Source organism: Scophthalmus maximus, chromosome 3 (genome assembly GCF_022379125.1).
Source record: "Scophthalmus maximus strain ysfricsl-2021 chromosome 3, ASM2237912v1, whole genome shotgun sequence".
Classification (NCBI taxonomy): domain Eukaryota; kingdom Metazoa; phylum Chordata; class Actinopteri; order Pleuronectiformes; family Scophthalmidae; genus Scophthalmus; species Scophthalmus maximus.
In genome coordinates this window covers 2,415,715-2,432,500 of record NC_061517.1, presented here as the reverse complement: position 1 = coordinate 2,432,500, position 16,786 = coordinate 2,415,715, and the positions used below count along the sequence as shown (strand labels likewise).

Sequence of the window (16,786 nt, the reverse complement as noted above, 5' to 3'; positions counted from 1 at the left end):
GACCCCTCCGGCCGCCGCCACCGTCCATCCTCAGCTGGCGGCGCTCGCCGCCCCGCAGGCCTTCCTGCACTACGCCCTGCAGCAGCCCGACCGCATGCAGTGAGCTGGAGACGACGCGATGATGATGATGATGATGATGATGATCCTAACGGCGAGACTGTTGAGCTGCGTCGTCATGGCGATGAGACTGTAGGACCAGGGACGAGAGTGTGGTGTAATCAAAAAGGGCTTTTTTAAGAAGACACTCCTGTTTTTTTTATCTAAATAAATATAAAAATGTTAAAATAATGTATCATGTAAGATATGATGTGAATGCTTTTCATCAGAGTCAGGGACTGCAGGGGGGGGGGGCGGGTGAGGACGTGTCGACCCCTCAGCGCAGAGGTCAAAGGTCAGAGGTCAAAGGTCAGCGTGCCGACTGCTGGAGAGCAGAGGACGCTGCAGGTTCTGAGTGGAGCTGGAGCTCGGTTCCTCCTTCAGAAACACTCGTCCTCCGACCGCAGCTCCTCGTCTGTCGATGGCCTCGTGCTGCGTTCACACCGGGCGCGATGCGAATCTCCGCGTCGCTTTGCAAGCAAACAACCAGCAATCGCACCGTCAGGCTGCACACACACACACACACACACACACACACACACACACAGCGACAGTAGTGATCCTCCATCCATGACACAATGACAGGACGTCTGACGGAGGGAGGATCTCAACGCTCATTGGCTATCGCGTCAACGTGTCACGCGAATATGTCGCTCGAGTTCAAATATTTCACCTCCAGCGACTGAAGCGAGCGACGCCAATTTGTTGTTGAATGTTTCGCGTAGCGCTACTCGCACCATTCCTGTTGACTTTGACTTTGCATGTGAACTCGCTAAAAAGTTGCGTCGCGTCCGGTGTGAACGCACCATTACAGTCTCTCTCTCTCTCTCTCTCTCTCTCTCTCTCTCTCTGTCTCTACATCCCTCGTTCAATTTGTCTTTTTGAATTTTTTTATTCGTCTCTCATCTCAAACGAACAAAATGTTGTTCTCGATTTTTTACCCCTTTTGTTCCTTTTATCCACGACTGGAAAGTTGCTACTCAGTTAAACACAATATGCAATTATGACGACGATGATGATGATGATGATGATGATGATGAAGGATAAGCAGGAAAAACGAGACTGGATGGATTTGTTCTTCATGATATTTCAGTTGCGTGTCCCCTCAGTGTTTGTCTGGAAGTGGAGAGAAGTGTGTGTTGTCTCTGTGTGGCGACCAAACTCCCTCCTGCTGCAGATGTTGACGTACGGAGTCATAAACCAAGCCATACATCTGAAAACAAATATGCAAAATTAAATGATTATTACTCAAAAACCAAAAAATGCGTGAGACATTCTGTTGCTTTCTGAGTGTTGGTGAACTCAAGTCATTGTGCAATTTAATAAAGTAAAACTCTTCTGCTGCCGAGGGTCACACGAGTGACACTGATGGATGAGACGATATGAGCAGATATGAGCAGATATGAGCAGATATGAGCAGATATGATCACGGCCCAGCAGACGAGTGAACTTTTGGCGGAGTTTTAAAAAATATATATACATTTATTTTTAAGATAAGTTTCCATGACGACCTTCTCTTTCCGGTGTCGAGCTTTTCCTCCAACTCTTTGTCAGAAATTCAACTTTTCATTTTTAATACATCCAACAGACTGACTTTGTACAAACTTGATGTTTTCTCTATTTTTTATTTATCTTATATTTCATATTCTGCAGCCGACAATATAAAGTTTGTACAGCAGGTTGCATGTCTTCCCCACACGCCATGAAACCTAATGCCGGACGATATTCTGTATTTTTGTTGTTGTTGTTGTTGTTGTCACCAAATCTCCTTCTGTTTCTCCGCCCTGACGCGCATCAGGACGTGAGTCTTTCATAACAGGAAACAGACATGAAGAGTGATGAACGATGAATGAAATCCTCAAACAGGAGTCAATAATATTGTGTTTGTGGTGGGACTATCTTCAGCTGCCGACTGATACACACAGTGTTCGTGGAATCTATTTAAAAAATAAAATGTGCAGGTTGATCATAAGTCAACGTTTGTTGGACGAGAGAAGAAAACACTGAATCATCATTACACAGAAGAAGAAAAAAGTAGTCAGATCAACTCTTTGTTGTTGTTTTTGTCTTTACATGGGACTAAAATGCAGAAAGTCTCCAGATTTATCCTCCAACTGTCTTTGTCTTGTTTATCAGCTGTGACATTCAAGAACAACAGACGACAGTGGGAGATAAATGTGTGTGTGTGTGTGTGTGTGTGTGTGTGTGTGTGTCAGTTTTTAAACCATGTTTCTTATCAGACAGGGTTGGACCCACAGCCCCTCCCTCAGCTTCCATCTCCCTCCAAGCAACTAATGAATCCATCTTTTCATTTTCACACACACACAAAAAAGATCACTGAGGTTCCAGATGTGAGTCTGTCACGTGCTCTTGCCGCCATCTTCTGGACAAACTCATGTACTGCAGCTCAAATCAAAATAAAAATATCCACAAAGTGTAAAAAAAAAAAAAGAAAAAAAGAGGGAAGAATGAAACACAGACCCCGGAACCTTTTATTAATACTGAAATTTTTATTGAAACGCTCAATGACTCAATGTAAAGTTTTGCACAGCGGATCCGCACTGGAGCAGATCTGCCATCTGCGCTGGTTCAGAAACAAAAAGGAAAAAAAAAAAAAAGCAGATGGTTTATTGTAAAAATGAAATTTTCATAGCAAATTTTCCAACAGTGAGGGAGGAGAAGAAAAGAAATGGTGGTGTCTTTAAAAAGTGGTGACGAGAGAAAACGGTCACTGGCACGAAACAGGAGAGCGGCAATGAAAATAAAAAACGAAATAAAAAGTTTCTGTATCTGCAAACTTGATCTCACACACACACACACACACGTACACACATATACACACGCTCACACATACTGGCAGGCACACACAGGCACACGCTCACTCTCACGCACACACTCGCACACACACACACACACACACACGTTCTGCAGAGGTATCCACACACACACACACACACACACACACACACAAACAAACCCACAGATAAAATGTAGTGGTTGAAAGTGAAACCCTGGTCAAATCTAATGGCATCATCCACGACTTGTGTCTGAAGTGCAGAAAAACAAAATGAACCTAAGATAGATTTTTAAAAAAGAAAAAAGGAAAAACTAAAAGTGGAGATAAATTCAGATGAATAATGAAAAGCATATGCCCATCTTCACTGGTCTAACCCAACTTGAAACGACCACAAACCCAGAGTGTTGCCCCTCTATTGCCCAAACCCCTCCCCTCTCCTCCGCCCTCACCTGCCCCCACGCCTTCGAAACCCCTGGTCCCCTGGTCCCCTGGTCCCCTCGTCCCCTGAGGGGACTGCTGGTTCAGGTTCTGGTCACTTGTGCAGTTCAGAATACAGGTCGAGGACTCGGGGGGGAGGGGGAGGGGGGTGGAGGAGTCCTGTTGTGTGCTGAGGTCGGAGGTCGCAGACCTGCGTGTGGAGAATCAATGTGTTGGTCTAAGATGTGAGTGTCTGGGTTCGGGGTTAGTCTTGTGCGATGGTGCGTGAAGACATGGATGGTGGTGGTGATGGTGGTGGTGGTGGAGGTGGAGGGGCGTAGCTCGGGGGGGGGGCTGGTGGTGCGGGGGCCTTGTCCCTCATCCCTCCTCCGCCCCAGCTGGAGAAAGGGGGGCAGGAAGCAGGTTTATAGGGCTTGCGTCTTGAGCTCGATGGGCTCGCCGCGGGCGTCCTGCTGGGTCTCGCTCTCGGGGGGCCGACTGCCCTTCAGCGTGGCCAGGCGCTCGGACAGACCCCGCATGCGCGGGAACAGCATGAAGTCGTACAGCAGGGCGCCCATGGCCCCTCCTATCATCGGCCCCACCCAGTACACCTGTCGGGAGAGAGAGAGAGGGACAAAGGTCAGCGTCGATCGCTCGGGCGTCGATCTGTTTGAGGAGGGAGGAGTTTGGAGGATCTCGCCGGTGTCTCACCCAGTGGTTGACGAAGTTCCTGAAGAGCACGGCGGGGGCGAAGGAGCGGGCCGGGTTCATCCCGGCGCCGGTGTAGTACATCTGGAAAACACGGGACATTGTAATTATTTGTACCGTGCTGTGAAGTATTTGCACTTTGTGTCGAGGGGTCTCAGCGTCGCCTCACCCCCATGAGGTGTCCGATGGTGACGGAGAAGCCGATGGAGAGGGCGGCGGACCCCAGGCGCCCGTTCCTCCGCTCATCGGTGACGGCAAAGATGCAGACGACCAGCTGCATGGTGAGGAAGACCTCCACGGTGGTAGCCATGCCCAGGCTGATGCCCGGCTGCAGCTGCAGACAGACGGACAAAAATAATACAAAGAAATTATTTTTTGGATTTTAATTGGACGGGCCGATCGGGGTCATCCTCCTTTTACAAAAACCCAACACACTCCTAAACACTTGTTGCCCTCTTTGTCCTTCTGACACATCCGCGTTCTTACCGTGTTCATCGCCATGTTGCCCCTCATGTTGCCGGGCGTGACCCCGTACAGCACGGCGGCCCCGGCCACGGCGCCCAGGCACTGGGCGACCATGTAGAAAACGGCGCGGAACAGAGACAGCTGCGAGCCGACCAGGTAGGCGAAGGTGACGGCGGGGTTGATGTGGCCGCCGCTGATGTGGCCGATCGACTGGATCAGGGTGGCGGCGGCCAGGCCGAAGCAGAGGGCCACGTGGAGGACGTGGTTCGGCCCCGTGGTCCAGCGCAGGGCGGCGCCCATGCCGAAGAACACGAAGAACATGGTCCCAAAGAACTCTGCGAAGACTGCCCGCCAAAAATTCATCGAGCGGAACTCCCACATGGTGACGGTTCAGTCGAGGCTCTCCACCAGATACAGGAAGAAGATAAACAGAGTGAGGCTCGAAAAGGTGGATTTACCTTTTCAGTCCTGAAAAAAGAACAAAACAAAAAAAAGGGGCGGGGGGGGGGGAGGTTTCCCTCTGAGGTCAGAACAGACGAATCCACTCGACGGGCCGTTAAAGTCGACTCAGCTGCGTTCGCTTGCCACCTCTGTCCACCTGCCGCAAAGACATAGGTGTGAGGAGATGTGGGGCGGAGGTCTCAGGCGGGAGGCGTTGTCAAGAGGAGGTGGGCATCGATACTGACGGGGGAAACTTTTGGTGAAGTATAGAGACGGGGGGTAGACAGAGTGTCCGGTGGACCTTTTAGCCTCTCTGACGGAGGGGAGAGGGCCAGACAGGGGCTTTATAACACCCCCCCAGGGGCCCCAGGTGACGCCATAATCCCCCCCTGTAGGGCCGAGGGCGGGGGGGGGGGGGGCATCCTAAATCAAACAAACTTAACCCCTCGGTTGCCCACTACACCCCCCCCCCCCCCCCCACCCCCCCCCACACACACACACCCGTGTCAAACTGAGGCCAGAGGAGGCAGCGCCTCTGAGACGACGGACGGATGGAGAGTGAAACGCGACGGGACGGACGGACGGACTGTGTCTTATATTCAGAGGGAGGGAGAGACTCTGAGGAGGAAGAGCGGCGGCTGCTGCAGGAGAGGACGAAGGACGGGTCATCTGTTGACATATCATATAAGTGTCATAATCAGGGGACAAGGGGGGAGACGCTCGTGGACAAGGACAGAAAACAACACACACACGCACACACACACACACACACACACATAATACAGTTGGGGGGCCCCCGGGGGCGGAAGTGCCCAAAGCTAACAGCGCTGAACTGACCCACACACTGAAACGCCTGACCCTGTGAAACCATTGTCTGTGACGAGCGTGTGGACGGACACGAGACAGAAATACACATGAAACTACAGCGGACAAACGGTCGGGCGGGATGCTACATGCTAAACACGCTAAAGTTCAGGATGGTGTGTGCATCGCTTCTGGAGACACAGTGAAGTCGAGTGTGTGTTCCTGGGGGGTCAGGGGTCACGCTGACCCTGCCGAGGCCTGCGGCCGTGAAAACAGACTAACACCTGAACTTGACTTTGCCCCGGAGCTCAGAGCCCCGTCCTCGTGTCACGAGGAGACGCGAGGACGAGGAGGAGGATGAGGGGGAATATGAGCAAAGATGGGAAACAAACCCATAATTTGGAGAGGGATGAACACTGGGAAGGAAAGTCGGGAAAAAACAGAGACCAAGGGGGCTTCTCGGAGGTGCTGGGCAGAGGGACAGTGTGTGTGTGTGTGTGTGTGTGTGTGTGTGTGTTTGTCTCTGTGTGTGTGTTTATGTGCGTGTGCGTGTGTGTGTGTGTGTTTGTTTCTGTGTGTGTGTGTGTGTGTTTGTTTCTGTGTGTCTGTGTGTGTGTGTGTGTTTGTTTCTGTATGTCTGTGTGTGTGTGTGTGTGTGTGTGTGTGTGTGTGTGTGTGTGTGGTGCTGGCTAAAGGGAGAGGTGCAGCGGTGGGGTTACTGAGAAACACCGGGGCGTCGGGCTGACCAGTCGAGAGCCATCATCACTGTTGAGGGGGCGAGGGAGGTTGGGGGGGTTGGGGGGTGATGAAAGCAGAACGCTGAGCTCGTCGTTTCAACTCCCTTTTATACATGTTAGAAAGAACACACACAATGCAAAATGCTGGCGGCGACGTGGCAGTTATAGCTATTGTGTGCGTGCGTGTGTGTGTGTGTGTGTGAGAATAGTTTATGGTTGATCCCAGTGTGCATATTCAAATTAAACTGCTACAGTGAGACAACTGGTTGCTAACATGTTTTGAATTTTAAAAGAGCTGTCGAATCCACATAAAACAATGTACATGTGTGTTTTACTTCAAATATTAATATTAATACACAAAGAATTCAGTGTTATTTTTTCAAAATGTTTATCTGAAAGGGACATTTCATATACAAATGAAAAAAGAACTGACGGGGTGAAGACAGGACGTTGATAATCCATCACATCTAATCTGCATCCATAAATAAAACAAGACACAAAGAAAAAATGAACCTGAAAAAATACATATTCAAGCAATTACACCAAAAGCATGCAGATATGAATGAAGTCCCATCTCTCACACACTTCAACACACACACACACACACACGTGTCCTCATTATGTCTGAACACACGCCACAGACTGAGCCCCCGAACCCGTGACGAGGAGCAAAGACCTCGTTTGCATTTCAAAGCGTTTTTCCACAAAGCTGCGGCTAAAACTGTAGAAACATAAGAGTGTGTGTTTCAATGAGGCTCCGTTATTAATTCTACTCATGTGCAAATATGGAAGTGACAATAGTGAAACTCTCACTGTCGGCGGCCTCCAAGCTCTCGCCCCGCAGCGTCTGCATCCACTTCTCTCCACATGTACATGTCAAAAAAACAAAAACATCAGGGAGATAAAAAATCATTTTACGCAGATGTTTTTTTTTTGACCTCCAGGATGTGAAGGTGGAGTTTCCTGCGGAAGGAAACTGAAAAGGTGAAGGGTCACAGACAGACAGAGGATAATTCTCTCGTAGGTTCATCATTAGAAATAGAAATCATTACGTCACACTGTTCTCATGTTGTCTTCATTTTGAATTTACAGGTTTTATTGGTTTTATCGTTTCCCTTTTGGTGCCAACTTCTGTTTTCTACTCCACAAAAAAATATTGGAGTTTTCACTCAATCACATCATGTATGTTTGTAGTCTGTTACCAAAATATGAATAAATCCTTAGAGTTTTTTCATTTTCATTGTTAATACCTCAATAATTGAACCCATACGTCACACATAATTTATCAGTAGCAATGAAGTGATATAGATATACTAAATATATAATATACAATATATTATATGTAATATAAATATATTTCTATACATATATATATATAATAAATATATTATATATATATATATAGTAGGGGTCAACCGATTATCGATGCTGATATTAGATTTTTTTATGATTATCAGTATCTGCCATTTCTTTAAGCCGACTTGTCGATACGATAATTTTATTTTCAAGATGTTTCAACAAAGTTTTGTATTAAAGAGTTTTGTGTTATTCTAAGTTTTGACGCCTTCTGACACATATCGCAGACGAATATCGGTTATCGGTCTCTTGGATTAGTAATAATCTGTAAAAAGCCATATCGGTCGACCCCTAATATATATGTATATATATCTAGTTTGTCTTTTTAAATCTTTGACATGACGTTGTCACCATGTCCACCTTCATGCACGGTTCACAACAGGAGATGATTCTTATGAACTGCAGGATGTTTGTGTGTTTTATATATTAGAAATATCTCCGACACTTTTATGATCCAAGGATCCACGTGCTTCATCTGCAGCTTCACAGACTTCGCGATGACAATGATCAGTCTCATCGGATTAATAGCAGACGGTGTTTGTTCGTCACTGTAACTCAGACGAAGTTCTGACAATAATCTGAGAGTTATGTATATGTACGTGTAGATACAACCAGAGAGTTTTCACACAGCTCCTCCCTTTTCCTCCGGTCCTGCGTGACATTGACTGACATCTTCATAAAGTCACAGTGATGATTGGTCACTGGCGTCCCTCAGTTGTTGTCCTGCTTGTTGGCCTGCTTGGCCCTCATGGCGCTCTGCGTGACCGTGGACAGCGAGGAGCCCGTCACGCTGGTCGCCTCCACGATCTCGATGTCGCGGCACGTCAGACACGCCAGCAGCTTGTGGCGCGAGGCGCCGCGCGCGAAGAAGAACTCGTGCGACACTCCGGCCAGCACGGCGCCGAGCACCGGGCCGATCCAGTAAACCTGCGGGAGACGGGGAGACAGAGATCTGACTGTCGACGGGGTTCTGACACTCGATTTGACGAATATCTTTTGGGCCTTATTGTCGACAGAGCTGACGAACAATGAGCTGATGCTTCTGTCAACAGTGGTTGTCGTCATCGCCCTCAGAAAGATTTGGACCAGACAATATATATTTCCCTTCTTCCAACCAGTCAATTGTTTTTTTTTCGTGAAACATCCTGTAAATTATTTCTTCTCGCACGAGTCTCGGCATCGTCTCAAAGTTATTCTGTTTGAATATCAGCAATAAAATGTAAAAAATATCTGTCTGTAAATCCTGGAATAAAGTGTGAAAGTTTTTTTTTTTAATTTAACTTCCTGCAGTGTTACAAGTTTAATACTGAATTCAACTTGTCCAAAGCTCCAAGCAGCAAATATTCCTGTTTAAATGTTGTTGTTATTAATATGAACATCGATTCAACTGTAAAACATTTATGAGTGTAACCGTGGACACGTGGAGGTTTCTCTCTCTCACCCAGTGGTTTTCCCAGGAGCCGGTGACGATGGCTGGACCCAGAGAACGAGCAGGATTCATACTCGCACCAGAGAACCGACCCTGAAGGACACAGACGATAACCCAACAACTGATTCATCCACAGATTCCATCAGGGAGTCGTCTGATCGGCAAACCACAGGCAGAGTCGTGACGAAGGACGATCACACTCTCACTCCTGATGCCAACGACGAAGCTCAGACGTGCCTCAGACAGATGGTTCAGCAAATATTGATTCATTGTTATATTTATATCTAAAGTATTAGTACTATTTTACAGTAATATCCTTTAAGGGCCCACAACCTTTGTAGTGTACATACAGTACAGGATATTTAAACACGTGTCATGAAAACGATCCACTCGTCCTGATTTCATCTTATTTTCTTTTACTGGCTGTAAGAAAAATCATTTTTTCAGGTTATCGAGTTTGAAAAAAAATAAACTTCCCAGCATGCATCACTTCTAACGCTCTCCACAAAGACTTGTTTTGTGAGATCAATGTTACGATGGATGTTGGTTGTTGTTGTTCTTTTGTCTTTTAATAGTGAACATGTATCTGAGAGGTGTCACGTGATCTGGGACGGCTTAGTGGGTTACACCACTGACTCTGGTACAGAAGGTCGAGGTTCGATTTCCGGGCATGGCCAAAATCCAGCAAATCTCTGATATGTGTCAAAATTGATTATTGTAAGTCTCTCTGATGAAGGTCAGTGTCACATTATAGCTGCCAACGTCAGACTAGGATCAACGTTTTATGATTATAATATTTCAGAGAAAGGAGAAGAACAAAAACTGGAAATCAAGAAGCTACAAGTTGAAACATTAACAGTCTTTTATCTCGTCGTACCCCGATCATCACTCCAGCTGTGTGCGCCAGTCCAATAGCCAAGTTCCCCGGTTCGGGACTCTCCCTCCGTCGCTGGTCCTCCACCGAGAAGATGGTGAAAACCATCTGGAAGGTGCAGAGCAGCTCGACGCCCAGCGCCTGAGCCGCGTTCAGCTCCATCGGCACCTGAGCCACGAGGAAGAGGACGAGGATGAGGAAGAGGACGAGGAAGAGGAAGAGGAAGAGGACGAGGAAGAGGAAGAGGAAGAGGAAGAGGAAGAGGACGAGGATGAGGACGAGGAAGAGGACGAGGAAGAGGAAGAGGACGAGGAAGAGGAAGAGGACGAGGACGAGGAAGAGGAAGAGGACGAGGACGAGGAAGAGGACAAGGAAGAGGACGAGGAAGAGGAAGAGGACGAGGAAGAGGAAGAGGAAGAGGACGAGGATGAGGACGAGGACGAGGAAGAGGATGAGGACGAGGAAGAGGAAGAGGACGAGGAAGAGGAAGAGGACGAGGGCGAGGAAGAGGACGAGGATGAGGACGAGGACTAGGAAGAGGATGAGGATGAGGAAGCGGAAGAGGAAGAGGACGAGGACATGGAAGACGAAGACGACGAGGAAAAGGAGGAGGAAGAGGAAGAGGACAAGGAAGAGGATAAGGAGGAGGAAGAGGAAGAGGAAGAGGAGGAGGAAGAGGAAGAGGAGCAGAGTCGTCGAGGCGGGACTATGCACAACGCGTCATCTTCCGTCAGACTTTTACAAGTTTCATCTTGAGCACCGACCTTGTTGACGAAGTGGTCGGCGGTGGTCTTCAGGGGCAGGGCCAGGTAAAGGGCCCCGGCTCCCAGAGAGGCCCCCAGACACTGAACAGCGATGTAGAGAACGGCCCTGAGGACGTCCAGCCTCCGAGTGGCCAACAGGGACAGAGTCACCGCCGGGTTCACCTGCTCACACACACGACAAACACACACACACGTTAAAATGAATAATCTACAGGTACATGTACCTGCAGTTGAGTATTTTCTGCTGCTTCATGTCGGCTGTACCTCGGAGGAATATGTTCCGACTCCACGTCTTTTAATTTGACAACTTTAGTAACCTGGTTACTGTGCGTGTTGCCTCAGATCATATCTCACAACATCTTCATGGTCCAGATGTTTCCGAGCCCTTATCCGTTCACCAAGAGACGTTCTCCTTCTCACACGCTTCCGGTCAATCGACTGCTCCAATGATCCAATAGTTTTGCAGAACAATTAAAGAAGATGAATTTGTGCAACACAACGTTTTTTGGCCTTTTTCTCCGTGGAGAGGCCGGGACCCACCGGACCAGACTCAACGCCTACAGTGATGCGATGCATCGTCATCTTCGGTGATTTTGATTTGATCAAATCTGTGAAACGTCTTAACTGAGTGAGTTCTCCAACAGATTCCCCAAAAACTGGGGCCGATGGAGGTTCAGACGCGGAGCTGATGAAGAGAACAAGTGCGAAAACACTGACGAATGTCAAATATGAAAATGGTTTCCAACTTGCTGAAACTGTACTATAATGAACACGACAATATATAAAGGACGGGGAATAAATACTTTTACTTTTGATACCTGAGTACATTCAGTCCAATGTCATGAAGTATTTTTCCGACTTTGTACTATCGGCACTTTTTCCACGAAGTTCAACACATTTGCCTTGTGACACTTCTCACCTGCGCGCCGCTGATTTCTCCAAAACAGTGTCCCAGCGCAACGATCGCCGCGCCCAGCGCCACCGCTGGGTACAGGGGGCCCCCGGGGGCCTCTCCGGGCCCTGGCACGGACGCACCCAGCACGGCGCTCACTAACACCAGGGTGCCGAGCAGCTCTGCCAGCACGGCTCGCCAGAACTGCCGACTCCGCAGCTCCTCGGGGGAAGAAGGGGCACAGACAGGGAGTAGCTATATTCAGTCCGTCAAACATTTGAATAAACACCAAATAAATGAATCTGCGAGGTGAATTTAAACTGGAATCTTCTGGACTCATACATGGTCATAAATCACCTGTATCGTGTGCTGATGTTCATGTTTATCTATTGAATCAAATCTTTCCACCGTCATTAGAAGATATAAAACTGTCGAGGATCATAATTAATGTGTCACTGTCTGTTTCAATGCATCGTCTCATCACCAATGATCAGTCCTCATCCCCAAATATTAATATTTCACTACTCTGACCTATAAACTAATGAAGTGCTTCTTCGTCTTCTTCTTCTTCTTCTTCTTCTGCACCCTTCAAATACACAAACGCTTCCCAGTAAAAGAAGAAGAAGATTAAATGAATTGCCTCTTTTTTCTTGTGCCAGATTTTTTGAAGAGCTAGAAGCTGCTCACCTCTCGCCACGTCATGTCAAACTCAGAGACGCTTTTGTCCTGAAGTTTATCGTCCTCCTGTCGTCCTCCTGTCGTCCTCCTGTCTTCGTCCTCCTGTCTTCGTCCTCCTGTCGTCGTCCTCCTGTCTTCGTCCTCCTGTCGTCGTCCTCCTGTCGTCGTCCTCCTGTCGTCGTCCAACTGTGTGAAGCTGTCGGGGTCTGAGAGCTTCAGGGTCTCTGCTCCATCCCACGTCACCTTGTAGAGTCTGAGAGGTCGTTTGATGAGAGCAGCCTCCTCCTCCCTCTCGGCCTCTCCCTCCTCTCACCCTCCTCTCACCCTCCTCTCACCCTCCTCACCCTCCTCTTCCTCCTCTTCCTCCTCTCACCCTCCTCTTCCTCCTCTCACCCTCCTCTCACCCTCCTCTCCCTCCTCTTCCTCCTCTCACCCTCCTCTCCCTCCTCTCACCCTCCTCTTCCTCCTCTCCCTCCTCTCTCCCTCCTCTTCCTCCTCTCACCCTCCTCTCACCCTCCTCTCACCCTCCTCTCACCCTCCTCACCCTCCTCACCCTCCTCTCCCTCCTCTCACCCTCCTCTCACCCTCCTCTCCCTCCTCTTCCTCCTCTCACCCTCCTCTCCCTCCTCTCACCCTCCTCTTCCTCCTCTCCCTCCTCTCTCCCTCCTCTTCCTCCTCTCAGTCCTCACCCTCCTCCTCTCCCTCCTCTCCCTCCTCTCACCCTCCTCTTCCTCCTCTCCCTCCTCCTCACCCTCCTCTCACCCTCCTCTTCCTCCTCTCCCTCCTCTCACCCTCCTCTTCCTCCTCTACCTCCTCTTCCTCCTCTCCCTCCTCTCACCCTCCTCTCCCTCCTCTTCCTCCTCTCCCTCCTCTTCCTCCTCTCACCCTCCTCTTCCTCCTCTCCCTCCTCTCCCTCCTCTCCCTCCTCTCCCTCCTCTTCCTCCTCTCCCTCCTCTTCCTCCTCTCACCCTCCTCTTCCTCCTCACCCTCCTCTCCCTCCTCTCCCTCCTCTCCCTCCTCGCCCTCCTCGCCCTCCTCACCCTCCTCACCCTCCTCTCCCTCCTCTCCCTCCTCACCCTCCTCTTCCTCCTCTCACCCTCCTCGCCCTCCTCACCCTCCTCTCCCTCCTCTTCCTCCTCTCCCTCCTCGCCCTCCTCACCCTCCTCACCCTCCTCTCCCTCCTCTCCCTCCTCACCCTCCTCTTCCTCCTCTCCCTCCTCTTCCTCCTCTCCCTCCTCTTCCTCCTCGCCCTCCTCACCCTCCTCTTCCTCCTCTCCCTCCTCTCCCTCCTCTTCCTCCTCTCACCCTCCTCTCCCTCTCCTCACCAGACACCTCGGATGCTGTCATCTCTTCCTCTGCACAAACTCAAACCCTCACAAAAAAGCCTCTTCAAGCTTTTATGTATAACTTCCTTTTCTTTTCTTTTTCTTTTTTTTTTTACCAATTCCCCCTCCTTCCTCTTCCTCTGACCTTCAGCAGTTGAACACGCCTTCGGAAAAACCTCCGTGAGCCTTTTCACTTCTCCTCAGCCTGAAGTGATTGTGGCCACTTCAACGCAGGAAACGCAGCAACACAATCACACGACCGAAAACAACTCGGTCGCAGTTCACATGAGCTCTCGTTTGCAGAGGTGTTGAACTGGTCTGTCTGAGACGTTTAAAGAAAAAAATCTGAAATGAAAAAATGAGAAATGCAGTTGTATGAGTCAGTCCAGCACTAACGACGACCTCAGGGATAAATGTGAAGAATTATGATATCATGAATTAACTCCTCTGTGACTGTAAACATCATATTCTCACTACATATTTAAAAAAGTGGCAGATCTGTTGTGTTGCAGTAAATTGAGAATCGTATGTACGGTACTGTACTTGTTGTACGGTACTGTACTTGTTGTATGGTACTGTACATGTTGTACGGTACTGTGCTTGTTGTATGGTACTGTACTTGTTGTACGGTACTGTACTTGTTGTATGGTACTGTACATGTTGTACGGTACTGTGCTTGTTGTACGGTACTGTACTTGTTGTACGGTACTGTACTTGTTGTATGGTACTGTACATGTTGTATGGTACTGTACATGTTGTATGGTACTGTACAGCTTCACAAATGTGTCGTCCCAGTAATTTAGTACAATTTACTTCCAGTTTACGCAAATCACTGGACCTTTTTAAAAATGATGAATGTTTGAGACCAGTTTCTTTAGGAGCCGTCTTTCGTCCTCCACGTCTGAAATATCCCACCACTTATGGGATGGATCGTCAAGACGTTTACAGACAGATGTTCCCCTCGGGATGAACCGGTGATCATCAGTCAGTAGTATATACTGTATGTATATATATATATATATATATATATATATATATATATATATATATATATATATATATATATATATATATATATATATATATACATCTGTACAAAGCTCAGTAAAGATCTGAGGGGTTTTGGGGCCGAGAGCCAGAGACATGGTGAGAACAAGAACAACAACCTATCTTTTATAAATACACAGAAAACGACAAGGTGCTGGTGTTTGACGCGGCGTCGTGTCCTGAGCTCCTGTTCACCGCAGCTCAGCCTGATTATTCATGAGACTCGGGAACAAGAAGATGTTGTGATGCTTTTGAAATGATCCACTGGGTCAAACGCTGAGATAAACTCACGACTCGTCCTTCTGTCTGTCACTGATGCTTCTTCGTCTACTCTGGGAGAGAGAGACGATGTCTGTCAAACAGAAGAAGAAGAAGAAGAAGAAGAAGCAGAAGTGGATACAGAAACACGTGAAGGCGACCGGCCACATGTCCAGAGCCCGAGGACGACAAGGACGATCCGCCTCCGCCCTCCGCAAACTACTTGTGAGGTACCGCTCCAATCATCCCCATGGCTACCAGCTCTTTCATGATGCTGTTGCCATGGAGCTCACTGTGATGCTGCATCGGTGCTTTTGCATTTTCACCTGACGAGATCAAACGAGCTCAGACTCTCTGTTCGCCGGCAGGAACAACACGTCGCAGCTGTTATTATCTAAAAGATGATTCAATTTAGAAATGTTTTCTCTCTCATTTCAGCGGCCGGCGGGATGTTCGCGGTGCGACGGAGATGTTTAGAGTTCAGACTGATTCTCGTGGGGCATCAGGGCCCAGAGTCCAGAATGAGCTGGTGTTCGTTGGGGTGGGGCTCGGGGGGCTGGTCGGCCCCATTATGCCGTGGATTACCCCCTCCTCTCCACGGCAACTGTGCAACTGTTATCCCCCCTTTTGTGGCGGCTAAGCCCAAACTGTGTGTGGAGCCGGGGACGGGGCAGGGGGGGGGGCAAACTGGAACCCGCTGGCGTGGGGAGTTTTCTGCCCCCTCCACCCAGAGTGCTGACACTGACACAATTTTACCACACACACACACACACACACACACACACACACACACACACACACACACACACACACACACACACACACACACACACACACACACACACACACACACACACACACACACACACACACACACAGTGCCAGCTCAGGGATTTGGGAGAACGATGGAGGGCAAAGATGCACAGTACAGACATTTTCAATTCTGAGTATATCCATCTATTTGTTGTTTTTTGATGCATGTAGATTTATGTGTGGAATATACAGTAAGTGTGTGTGTGTGTGTGTGTGTGTGTGTGTGTGACGTACTTGACGTGCTGCAGAGCAGCTGGGAGTGATGGCAGCAGCAGCAGCAGAAGCAGCATGTGTGGCAGACAGGGACTTTGCCAGATCTCACCGTCGGGGTCGAGCTAAATAAATAACGCAGCACGTTGGTGGTGTGATAAACAGTGAGACGGTCTGAAGCATGAAGGACGCAGGTTGTATGTGAGTGTGTGTGTGTGTGTGTGTGACTATCATAAAAAATGTTCACCTGCCAAAAGACCTCCTGGTGTTTTTTTCACAGCGTCACTTTCTTCTCAGGAATTCTGTCATTAGATAATGAAGCAGGAATATTACAGAACCTGTCGGCAAACTATTAAAGCACCAACAGCTTTACTGTCATTCATATTTTTTATCCATATGAAAAAATTAGATTTCACTTCTCATCCCCATTTCCACCGAGGCAGTTCAGGGTACACAAAAAACAACAACAACAACAGGAAGCTTGTGTTGTCTGCAGAGAAGATAGAGAACTGACGTCGGCGCAAGGGTTGCTGGGAAATCATGACGTCACCAATTCAATTATTATCGACTGATCGGCCAATTATATCTGTTGATTCAATGATGAATCATTTAATCTGTGAAAGGTCCAGGAAGTGAAGTTACTTATACAGAATAAAAAAAAAAATTTCAACAGGT

General features: G+C 48.4%; 3 protein-coding genes across 4 annotated transcripts in view; 1 reads left to right on the top strand and 2 right to left on the bottom strand.

The window, feature by feature from the left end:
- rbm38 (RNA binding motif protein 38) overlaps window positions 1-1,359 on the top strand; it is a 21,392-nt gene extending 20,033 nt beyond the window's left edge. Inside the window, exon 4 of the mRNA XM_035644027.2 lies at window positions 1-1,359. This exon is cut by the window's left edge and continues 225 nt beyond it. Coding sequence (XP_035499920.2) covers window positions 1-103 — 103 coding nt within the window. The 3' untranslated portion in view covers window positions 104-1,359.
- Window positions 1,360-2,619: 1,260 nt separating this feature from the next.
- Window positions 2,620-5,364, bottom strand: mipb (major intrinsic protein of lens fiber b). The gene is made up of 4 exons (XM_035644276.2): window positions 4,505-5,364; window positions 4,188-4,352; window positions 4,022-4,102; window positions 2,620-3,921 (listed from the first exon to the last, which is right to left on the bottom strand). The coding sequence occupies exons 1-4, from the start codon at window positions 4,862-4,864 to the stop codon at window positions 3,736-3,738; spliced, it is 792 nt and encodes a 263-aa protein (XP_035500169.1). The 5' UTR covers window positions 4,865-5,364; the 3' UTR covers window positions 2,620-3,735.
- A 1,472-nt stretch (window positions 5,365-6,836) lies between these two features.
- LOC118316443 (aquaporin-4) lies at window positions 6,837-12,761 on the bottom strand. 2 transcript variants are annotated; one of them, XM_035644275.2, is made up of 6 exons: window positions 12,468-12,761; window positions 11,808-11,999; window positions 10,889-11,050; window positions 10,128-10,292; window positions 9,263-9,343; window positions 6,837-8,748 (listed from the first exon to the last, which is right to left on the bottom strand). In XM_035644275.2, exons 1-6 carry the CDS (start codon window positions 12,480-12,482, stop codon window positions 8,533-8,535), a joined length of 831 nt encoding a protein of 276 aa, XP_035500168.2. In that variant the 5' UTR covers window positions 12,483-12,761; the 3' UTR covers window positions 6,837-8,532. The 2 variants fall into 2 exon arrangements, with proteins under 2 accessions (XP_035500168.2, XP_035500167.2); XM_035644274.2 differs by having other exon boundaries at window positions 11,808-12,002; window positions 12,468-12,576.
- Between the last annotated feature and the right edge of the window lie 4,025 nt (window positions 12,762-16,786).